The 11,214-nt window shown below is 40.5% G+C and overlaps 2 protein-coding genes across 2 annotated transcripts in view; one reads left to right on the top strand and one right to left on the bottom strand.

The window, feature by feature from the left end:
- The first annotated feature begins 1,114 nt into the window (after window positions 1–1,114).
- The window catches only part of tbl1xr1a (TBL1X/Y related 1a), a 111,449-nt gene continuing 101,349 nt past the window's right edge, over window positions 1,115–11,214 (top strand). Inside the window, exon 1 of the mRNA XM_088077391.1 lies at window positions 1,115–1,197. The gene's annotated coding sequence lies outside the window, so the exon portion shown is untranslated. The remainder of the gene's footprint in view (window positions 1,198–11,214) is intronic.
- On the bottom strand, window positions 6,663–8,031 carry LOC148189495 (E3 SUMO-protein ligase ZBED1-like). Its single transcript, XM_088077312.1, has 2 exons — window positions 7,135–8,031; window positions 6,663–6,755 (listed from the first exon to the last, which is right to left on the bottom strand). Exons 1-2 carry the CDS (start codon window positions 8,029–8,031, stop codon window positions 6,663–6,665), a joined length of 990 nt encoding a protein of 329 aa, XP_087933438.1.

Raw genomic sequence — 11,214 nt, 5'->3', positions numbered from 1 at the left:
GGGGCCTCAGGGTCGGCTGGGACTGAAATTAGACCGTGCTGATTTGGCCATCCTCCACATCTCTCTGGCTCGCTCACTCACTCACTCACTCACACACGCACGCAGACACACACACGCACACAAACACACACACACACACACACACACAATTATTTCATCCTGCTAAAGCTTCCTGTCAGCAATTTGGAATATACTGTGACTGCATATAGTAGCTTCCAACTCCTATCTGTTATCACTCTCATTAAGTCCTCAGTTTTCTGCGTTGCGATGCAAATATGCAAACCAGCATCTTATCAATAAACTAATGAGAGTGCATTGTACAAATTTAAGACTGTAAACAGAAAGATCCCATTACCGAGCAAAGCACCCAATTCTTCATGCATGCAAACGAATGTTAGTTATAGAAGCATTCATAGAATACATAGCGATAGTAGCCAAAATAGTAGGAAGTAATTGTCACAGCAGTAGTAGAGGTGGTAGATTTAATCAGGACTATTAATTTGTAAATCCCATGGCATGAATTTATTTATCTAACAGTGAGACACTAGAGTGCACCGGTGGCAATCAGTAAACAGTGATCAGTGGCTGCGGCGCTGGTGAAGCCTGACTGAAGCAGGTCGGCTCCTGTTCATGTCATATTAAACACCCAAAGCCTCAACAACCACCTCCAGGCTCTGTCATGGTTTAGGTTGTGGTTATAGTGTGAACTTCGTTTTGGGATTTTTTGCTTGAGTTTTCCTTGTTTCTACTCATGTTCTGTTTCCTGTTTTATTTCTTATTTTCACTCCTCTTGTGTCATCTGTGGTTTTTCTCCCTGTCTCTGTGTCTCTGCGTTCCCTGATTTATTTCACCTGTGTTTTATCAGTCTCGTCTGTCCTTCCCAGTCAGTCTCCCCTGCACACCTGTTTCTGTTTAAGTCTTGTTTGCTCCACCCAAGTGTTCCCAGCCACACCTTCTTTAGTTAACCAATCCCTGTGTTTCCCTCCTGCTCCTGTGTCCACCTACCCAGCTGTGTGTTGTTGTCTTGATTAGTGCTCTCTCTATATATATATCTGAGTTTTTCCCTTTGCTCTTTGTCAGTTAGTCTGTTGTCCCTGCTGTTGTCATCGCTGCTTCTGTTTGCCCTGCTGTCGACCCTGTCTCTTGTTCCCTGCTGTATCCTGCCGTGTTCCTGTCCTGTTCTTCACCCAAGTTCTGGTTGGTTTCAGTTTAGTTTTTCTTTGTGTTTCCTTTGTACTTTGCATTTTTGGATACCTGTTTGTTTTTGGATATTATCAGCATTAAAGGCTCGCTTTTTGTTTCCACACCAGTGGGTTATCATATTTGGAATAGAGTGTTATTCAGGTGAGCCCTTAAAAGCAATGTTGTTGCAAATGTTTTAAAATTCACACCAACATTTTTATGCTTGCCAGTGGGGACAAAGCAAACATCGACAAACACTTCAAAGCTTGTTTTAATTCCCAGAGGATCAAATACCGCCACTTTGTCACACCCCTCAATGTGTGATATCAACACCAAAGGCACCCTGTGACTTTTAACTAACTCTACCGTAAACCCATCTGTGGCAATATGAGATGATGAGAGCAACCTAGGTAATATAAAGAATGAAAAACTAAATTAAAAAAAACCCAACATGTTCTCATCCCAAGTTGCCACATTTTGTCGCTTTGCAGTGGAATTCCTCGTCTGCATATTACATCGTATCTTTCTGCATTTGGCTTTTACGTTGGCGCTACTGTGATGTCAACAAATGCACATGGTGGCATTATGCAGCACGTGGTTATATTCAGACTACAAAAGTATATGCCAAAACATCAACAAAGGCACATTCTGCCACAAATAGTTAGGATTATAGTAAGGAGGCACATCGTAGGGTATAGAAAAAAAACATCACATTCAGACGAGAAGTGAACACCAGGCCACCTCATGAAAGTCCGGGGTCTGTTGAGCCCATTGTCCACCCCTCCTGCCCATCCCAATAGGCACCCTTGTGCTCCATATATTACGCCATTACTGGCAGAGTTTCAACTTGTTGCCGTCATGTTGCATTTTATGCGGATGTGACTAGTTTCATCCAGTTGCGTTCTTAAGTGGCACAGGCCCTACATGTATCGTGCAGCTGCAGCAAGTGCTGCCCAGCCATTCAGCCTCCCGACGTCGTATAATAACATTTGTTCAGCTGTATTCTCAGCTGATGACGTCCAGCAGGGAATCATGAGGATGTAAATGTGACTTTTAGCATCAGGATCTTACGCCAAAAGCGCTGAATATGCGGTGGTATTTGTCAACTTCAGAATGAGACAGGCTGGTAATGTATATGCAGGGTTGGGTCTCAAAACCTGGTACCAACATGGCACTGGTTCCTATACGACCAGTACCTACTGGACTGAATCATGATGCTTCATTTGGTGCCAGCAAGCCAGGGAGCAAGCATGAGTAAGAAAAATAGAGTGAGCTGGAATGTGTGTGTCGATGACAGTGAGGCTGCAGTGAGCGGAGCAGAGTGTGAAGTTAACTGTAGCAGTGCCCAAGTGAACAGTTGAGGCTGTTTGAATAAATGCTACAACTCCTCATGATTCGAGTCAAGCTTCTGTGTCTCGCTCATTACCTGCTGATTAAGGTGAAGGGGGTTAGCACTAAAGTTAGCAAGCTAAGTTAGCCTCCGAGGCTCTGTTAAGGTGGATTGTTAAGGTGGATCACCTGTCCTCAGTGCAGTGACAGTCTCAGCTGCTTCTCAACAGATAATAGAGAAATGTCTGTCTGTTGAGTCTCTCCTGAGTTTATGAGGCCATTAAGGATCCCAAATCAATATTTATTTTGCGATTAGAAGTCCTGTGACTGTTGGGTTCGGTTTTATTTATAAGGTAAATTTGTTAATAATGATATTTTTTCATTCCATATTTATGTATTAAAGTATTCTTTTTGGGGCGGCTGTGGCTCAGAGGTGGAGCAGGTTGTCCTCTAATCGGAATCTGAGTAGCAGGTGGCACCTTGTACGGTAGCCTCGGCCACCACTGTGTGAATGTGTGTGTGAATGGGTGAATGTGACATGTAGTGTTATAGCGCTTTGAGTGGTCTATAAGGCTAGAAAAGCGCTATACAAGTATAGTCCATTTACCATTTACCAGTTTTAGCTGTTAAGTATACTGTAACAATTTTACAAGTTTAGATTTGCCTTTGCAATTATTTCTTTTTTTTATTTAGTGCCATTAACAGTTTTGTGCTTCTTTTTTTCAAAGTATCCATTCAGGCACTGTTTAGACACCTGTACCATTTTAAAAGTATCATTTTAGCACCCATATAAAAAAAAACAAAAAACAAAAAAACAAATGATACCCAATACTATGCATATGTAATTTGGAAGTCAGTGAAAATGAACCTTTTCTGTTGTATGAGAGAGTGTTGGTGTGCTTGAGTAGCTGAGCTGACAGAACTGGTGCTGCAAAAAACTCACCTAGACAGTATAAAGCAACAGCTTCAAGGTATGGTGTGGACATCAATGTGGCTCTGATCATGACTAATGAAAGTGATGTTTAATACTGTGCTGAAATAAAAAAATAAGGTGAGGATGGAGACAAATGTGGAGGGCTGTGATTAGCCTCTTGTTGGCTGTCAGTTGTATCCTGCTTCCTTCCTCTCTCCTTCCTTCCTGTCTGCTAAATAAGAAACAACTGAAAAAAGGGGTTGAGCTAACAAGCTACAAGCTTGTAGCCCCCTCCCTTTTTTTTTTTTTTTTTACTTTTTATGGAAATTTAAACAATCCAGACACATCCTGACCCCAAACTGCCACATAGTTAAACGGTTCACTTAATGAATCTTTCAGTTTGTTGAGATGAATTTGAAGCTGGCGAGTGTGTAAACAGGCGTGATGCTTTGTTTTCCTATCGAAGGAGATCCTAATGATGAATCTGCATTTTTTCTGTCTCTAATGATTCTCCATGTACAACAGCTTCACTGTCAAACAGACAAAATGATTTCACGATCATTGCATTTCAAGGCTTTTATGGTGGTTAACATGATGTAGTAGTAGTAGTATGTAGTATGCAGTATTTGCCCAGGAGCAGATGTGGTAAAAAGACCAAACCATCTGAACTGTACATATACTGTATGCATGTTTTTCTTCCCTTTGATTCTCCTCGAAATAGCAGCCTCATTCACAGCTAAGGTTGCTATAGTGTTGCCAAGGAAACTCAGGATATGTCTGTTATTGGCTCAGCTGTATCCAGGCAGCCTACATTATCACAAACACACACATACAGAAATATAATAATGCCCTCCTTCTTGCACAAACACTGTGCATTATACTCTGGGGATGCAGCAAAATCGACTGAATTCACAGGCCAATTCAATTTCTTCTGCTGCTATCACACACCGAATACATTTTACATGTTGGTCCTCATTGACACAATAAGAGGTTACTATCAGTACACATGCCTTGTATTTCCATTTTCAATTTACAGTCTTGTCACAGTATAATATGTAGGCTTTTAGAATTGAAAATGTAGTTTCTCAGGAGCACAAAAGCAGTGATTTACAAAAAAAACAAACAAACACAGTGACAAAGCCGTCTATAGAGCTCATCATACTTACCTAAAACATTAGGTCATTAAAATGTATTGAGTGTTGAAGTCAGAGACATGTTAAAAGCTTAATATGCATAAAAGTGCGCTCTCTGGTGATGCTTAAATTAAAGCGCATGGGTGCAATTTATTGTGTACCCAGATGATTGATTCACAGCTGTGGTGGTTTAGTGTAGAGTGTCTTATTATCATATTATTGGCACTTAATATTTAATCCATATAAATCCTTGTCCAAGAAAAGAAACACAAATGGTTTCACATTAAAATTGGACTGACAATAATGCCTCTTCAAATCAGATATGGTAATGGCTGCCATCATCTGCAAGGTGTCGGTTATTATTCAAGAAGGAAACCGCAAATTATTTATGATCCCAGCATCTGAAATATCTGACCAGCGCTCCTGCTCCAACAACAGCCATGTTATCTTTTGTAGGATGAGTTAGTAATTTATCTATAATACTGTTTGAATTGACGCTGCTGATAGCTGATATTCTCTTTTACTGTTTTCATTAAAAAGCCATTAGGCTACATTAGCCACAAATGCACATTGGCATCTGTTTGTTTATATGTTGGAGGATTAGTAGTTTTATAATTAGGGCTGGGCAATATGGCCTAAAAATAAAATCTCAGGTTTTTTTCTCACCCAACTCGATTTAGGGATTTTAACAGATTTTTTTCCCTCTGAAAAAGAAACTACAAATCACAAACAAATTGATCAAAACAAGTTTGGCTTTGATGTTAGCAATTAAAATGAACAAAGGCAAACTGAAAAATATAGAGGGCTTTAAGTCAGTTTTGTACAATAGAGTGTTGCAGGTGAAACAATAGAGTATTGAAAATGACTAATTCTGACATTTTACAACTGTCGTTCAACATTATTACCATGTTAACAAATAATGTTATTGGTTGTGTTGAAATGACTGGACCACGGGTCTGTTGTAGTGGAGTCAAAGAACATTTCCTCCAGCTCTCTGTGATTTTTTTCATGTGTGCAGTTGTACAGATGAGGCAGAGCGGCTGGGTAGCACATACCTGGGATGGATGGTTTTCAGTATGTGGATTAACCTGCAGGCTTTTCCACTGTATATATTAGGACTGTGTATTGGCATGAATCTGGCGATATGATACATATCACAATACAGGGGTCAAGATTCGATATATTGCAAATGTGATATATTGTGATTTTTTAAATGTATTTTTTAAAATCTATTTTAGGAAAAATGTCATAGTATAAAGAACACACATAAAAATGAAAAAAAAGCCTTTTTTACTTATTTATCAAAGTCAGTGACAGTAAGTCAGTAAACATTTCATCTTGCGCAATCTGAGCATATCTGAGGATATTCCTGAATATCAGTAAAACAAATAAAATAAAGTGCCTGCATTCTTTGAGTAAACAAATTTACAAAAAATGCTTGCAGTATAGATTTGTAGATCCTGCTTTAAAGGTTCACTTTCTGATGTATGGCAGTTTGTTTAATGTCTCAAGTAGTTAAAAGAAAATAGTAAAAATAGATACTAGCCCCTGGCCTTTAACATCATACTATTTTTTGTGCAATCCGAACAAAGGAAAATACATCTGCCTATATCAATAAAAAAATAAAGTGCTTGCAGATTTCAGAAAGTAAATGTTGAAATGTAAACAAAAAATACAAATGGTGAACATTCTTATACTTTTAACTTATTTTTAACTTTCAAGTGTTATTCCAGTTTGTCAGTTCTTATTTTTGAATGCCAAGGTTTTTGTGGAGGGAGATGAGTTGGTCAACATGTCCAGCTTTGAGGACACTTCTCTGTGCAGTTATGATGTCTCCTGCAATGGAGAAAACTCTCTGCAGAGACACTTGTGCCAGGAATGCACAGGAACACTTTGCTACTCTGGAGAGCTGAGGGTACTCATGGTCATGTTGCTTCCACCAATTTGGAGGATTTTCTGGGAGTGACAAGGGGGCTTCCTCACTATACCTGTTCTAATCTCAGCTGCAGCAGCATCATGTGCAGTTTTTGGTGCAGCATCGTCTTTGGCAGAGACAAACACAGCTCCAGGCAAGTCAGCCAATGCACATGAGCTCCTTGGTCTCTTCATGGGGGGCTGGGGGTGGGGGCGGGGTGATTAACCTCCTCTGGCTCTGACTGGTCAGTCTCCTCCACTGGATTGTCCAGCTCTTCTTGCTGCTGAAAAACATCAAATCAAACTAGTATTAATGTTACAGTAAATTTACTTTAACTACCAAAACACAATCTGAGCCCAAAGTCATCCATTTGCACATTTCTCCTCATTTTTCATAATTATAAAAGTCCAACTATTAAAACTGATACTAGACAGATACTTAAGTCAGATTTATACACTTTAATGTATGTCATAAAAATAGATAACCTTATAATTATTTACTTGCATTCTGTTGCTTCTTAATGGCAGCCACCACAGCATCAGTCATCTTGGAGTAGGTCTCTTTGGCCTCTGCTTCAGACAGAAAGGGCAGATCCTTAAACCTAGGATCAAGAGCTGATGCCATGCACAGTGTCTCCCTCTCTTTTGCATATATCTTTTTACCAGATCTTGTGCTATAGCAGCCTTGATGTTCTTCACTGTCTCACTATCATCCAGGCTTTCTTCTGTGCCCATGACAAGCTTGGCATGGAGTGGTGCGATGATAGACAGAGTGGGCATGCTCTCCTCTGACATTCCCAAGGTGGCATCCTTCATTGGCTTCAGTGCCTTTAGAATTCCCTCTGCGCATGTGATGTCAGTGTCATTCAGTGTAAAGATGTCCTTTTCACTTCGTCTGACCTCTAGTGAAAGGAGTGCTGCACAGATGACTGGTTGTTGTTCTAAAAATCGTCCTGTCATATCATAAGAGCTGTTCCATCTTGTGACAACATCTGTGATTATCCTGTGTTTTGGTAGCTGTAGCTGCTCTTGTTTGATTGTTAGCTGGTGGCTGGCTATGGTGCTGCGTCTGGAAAATGAAGTTACATGTCTGAACCTGCCAAGTAGTTGCGCCACTTCTGGCAATTTCAGTGCCTTCTGCGAAGCGAGATTCAGGCTGTGTGCAAAACATCGCACGTGGGTCATCTCGGCAAGTTCAGCCGCTACGTTCATGTTGGATGCATTGTCGGTTACGATGATGGGATCTTTTGCTTCCAACCCCCATTCAGTAACAGCCTCCTTCAGTAACGCTGCGATGTTCTCTCCTGTGTGACTCTCATGTGTTGCTCTTGTTTGTAACACATCCAGCTTCCGCTCATCTGTAATGTGATGGACTGTTATAGTGATGTACGATTCAGTGGCTCTTGATGTCCAAGTGTCACACGTGAAAGCGACTCTCTTAGCTGAGCTGAGAGATTTCAGCACCCTCGTTTTGACCTCAGTGTACAACTTGGGCACAGCGATGCCAGTGATGTGTTGACGACAGGGTATGATGTAACGAGGCTCCATTGTATTCACCATACTACGGAAACCTTCATTCTCTACGACACTGAGAGGACGCAGGTCTTTGCAAATGAAATAAAGTATGGACCTTGGTATTTTTGTTGCATGAGTTGAAGTCGGTGGAAACTTCGCTGCTTTAACTTGAGATGGGTTGAGACGGATCCACTCGCTTTTTTGCGTTAGCCGTTAGCGTCTCCATTTGCTGTACATCCAAATGGTGTCTTGACAAGTGTGCTGTCAGATTCATCGTGTTCCCCGAATATTTGACTTTGGCATGGCACATTTTGCAAACAGCATGGCTCCTGTCGGAGTCTTCGGTGCCTTCTTTATTGTTCTTCCATCATTGGATAATGCTATTGATGTGCTAACTGGCTAACTAATGTGAAGAAGGTCTTTTGATTTACCTTTTTAAATGAGGAATACAGATGACTGCTGCCTGCTGGTATGGAGAGCTATTTCCTCTCATGCAGGTGCAGAAAGTACATGATAGTTGCCCCCCATTGCTAGTTCTTTGACATTGGTTTTGTGAGTCTGAGTCCTAACAATCTAAATGGTAGCCATGCGAGGCTCTGTTAGGCTGTACTTAAACATAGCAGTGCTTTGAACTAAATGCTAATGTCAGCATGCTAACAATGACAGTGCTAAAATGTTGCTCAGTAAAGGTACAGCTGGGACTAATTGGAATGTCATTAGTTCTGTAGGTATTTGGTCATAAAATAAATTATTTAAAACATTTAAATTTTGACCTAATGATGGGACTTTAGGAAAGGCCATCACATGGATGTCTATTCTGAATTTCAGTTGTTGGGATACTGTGTCGACCTGTGCAACTACGTCCACTGTGTACTGCTGTGGAAGACATCATCATGTTGCAGCCACTCGGCAACCTCCAAGGCTGAAAAATGAAGCCAGTGTGGAAGTGCCAAAAACTGCAGTTCAGCTAATGACCATTTGAGGCTGGCTCCAAGACAGAGTCAATCCATATTGTTAAAATGTCCAATTTTACAACAGAAACAAACCTGTTTACGGTCCGGTGCAAAAACCAGTTTTGGTCTGTATAGCCAGTTTCAACTTTCATGACAAATTTTTATATAACTCACCTGTTTACTTTTTATGAAGGCCCCAAAGTTACAAATTCTTAGGGGCGGGGCTGCTGGACCGACAGGCTGTCTGTGAGGTGTCACTACATCTGTGAGTCAGGCACCCCTTGCTCCTCCACAGCTCCTCGGTCATGTCTAAAGATGGTCACTTCTGGCTCCAAAAAAGCCAAAATGGCGACGGCCGAAATGCTGCACTCAGGGCTTCCAAACAGCAGACCACAAACCAGTGGGTGACATCACATAAGCTACATCTGTTATTTTACAGTTTAAGGTGGCAGCCTATTGGCGGGTTTCCAGATTTGGGCAAAACTTAAGCGATATTTTTGAAATGTTGAGAAAAACACAATTGCACGATGATTGCGTCTCCATTGAGTGATGTTATGCAACTTCTCCTCTCACAATAACATTCCAAGTAGAATGGCGATAGATGTTCAAAACATTAGCAGCTTTATTTCTGTTGCAGCCACCTCACTAGACGTCATTACTTTTAATTGCGACATAGGCGTGTTATACAAGTGACAATGGAAAGGCAACCCCCTTATGGGAGCGGCCATGTATGAGGGATTTCTGTTAAGTGATAGTCCATGATTTCAGAGGAATTGTGGATTCAAAACTTTTGGATGATCTGCTCAACTTTTGAAGAATTATGTCATGCAATAACACCTCTTGTGGCTCCTGCTGCATCATGAGGGAGCCAGTTCCTACTAACAAGCACACAGCCATAGCGCCATGTGACCTATAAAAGCCAAAAAAGTGTTTCCATTGCAGTTTTGCAAAATATGGCTTTTTGGAATCGCCTGAAATACCACCTAATGCCAGCGTAAAAACTTTTGCTTTTTTTTTTTAATTGACGTGTATCCATTAGCAGATTTTATATTTGCAGTTTCAATTCGCCCAGTTTTAAGGTTAATGGAAACCCGCCTAATGACACAAAACAAAACTTACAACTGGAGGACACTGGTTGCTTTCCCTTTAGAACAGAGGCAGAAGGGAGATGTTAAAATTCCACAGTTGGACCCTGGGAGAGATGATGTGACATTTGTCTTTCTGTCAAGAGCAAAGGCCAAACAAACACAGTGAAAACTGGTAAAAGACAAAGACATTTCCTGCCTTCCATAGGCTATCTGCTTTCCTTTTTCTTTTCTTAACTCCATTTTAGCATAGTGTGTTTGTTCGTTCCATTGTTTTTCTTTTTTTGGTTTTGCTGGAGAAACCTCTACTAAGAGATATAGTTACTGAAGAGCACAATACTAACTCTCTAAAAATGTAGTGAAATGACCTTCTTCTTGGCACATTACAATAGACCTACTTGTCCATTTGTCCTTGTTCACAGGCACATAAAAGTTTACTCTATAAGAACAAACCAGTACTTCAGAAAGAAGCAAAAGTGTACCATACTGCGTCTCCTCCTGCTGAACGGCCCTCCAGAATCTATTATAGATAATCTGTCTGATTAGGACAATTATCGCTCCTTATTTCTGCCTGTTGTGCTGTTTTCTGCCAGACAGTGCACAGCTTTTATCTGGATTTGTCAACCTTCATCTGTCATCTGACACACACACACACACACACACACACACACACACACACACACACACACACACACACACAGGTGACACTATACATACTCCTGCCAATGGTCGAAAGTGGCCTGAAACTTGAGTTTTGAGTCCTAAAAAAAATTATAACGGGCAACAAAGAAATGCCATTTTAACAACAGAGTAGCATCAAATTAAATTTACAAAAATCATGAATGCTTTTTAAAATTTGTACTTTTTTGTTAAAAAAATATTCATAGGAAATGGTTGCTTATCAATTTTAGACTTGCACGCTTTGTGCACTGCCATTATTTTTCTTGGTTTGCAAATGAAATTAACTTTGGTATCTTTTTGGATCGAGTCATTGTTTTGCACTACTTGAAAGGCGTCTGAATGCAGCACAAGATAAGTGACATCAAACCACGTTTTAAAGGGTAAAGGTAACAAGTCAAAAGGTTTAGTAAAGTCCAAATTAGGCTACAAGTTGGTCCACAACTGTGCTGAAGTCCGAGTCAAGTTGCAAGTCTTTTTTTTCTTTTGCAAAGTCTGAAGTAATCAAAGTT

The sequence above is a fragment of the Plectropomus leopardus genome, chromosome 5 (assembly GCF_026936395.1).
Source record: "Plectropomus leopardus strain MGB_pleo_1.0 chromosome 5, ASM2693639v1, whole genome shotgun sequence".
Classification (NCBI taxonomy): domain Eukaryota; kingdom Metazoa; phylum Chordata; class Actinopteri; order Perciformes; family Serranidae; genus Plectropomus; species Plectropomus leopardus.
The sequence above is the reverse complement of the archived record's forward strand: the minus strand, read 5'-3'. Positions and strand labels throughout refer to the sequence as shown.

What these genes read in the sequence shown, in the direction of transcription:
- LOC148189495 (XM_088077312.1), bottom strand. Translation starts at nt 8,031, where the DNA reads ATGGTGAATACAATGGAGCCTCGTTACATCATACCCTGTCGTCAACAC. An exon ending in CTGCTATAGCACAAGATCTG is followed by an intron (nt 6,756 to 7,134) that starts GTAAAAAGATAT and finishes GATGTTTTTCAG; the next exon opens with CAGCAAGAAGAGCTGGACAA.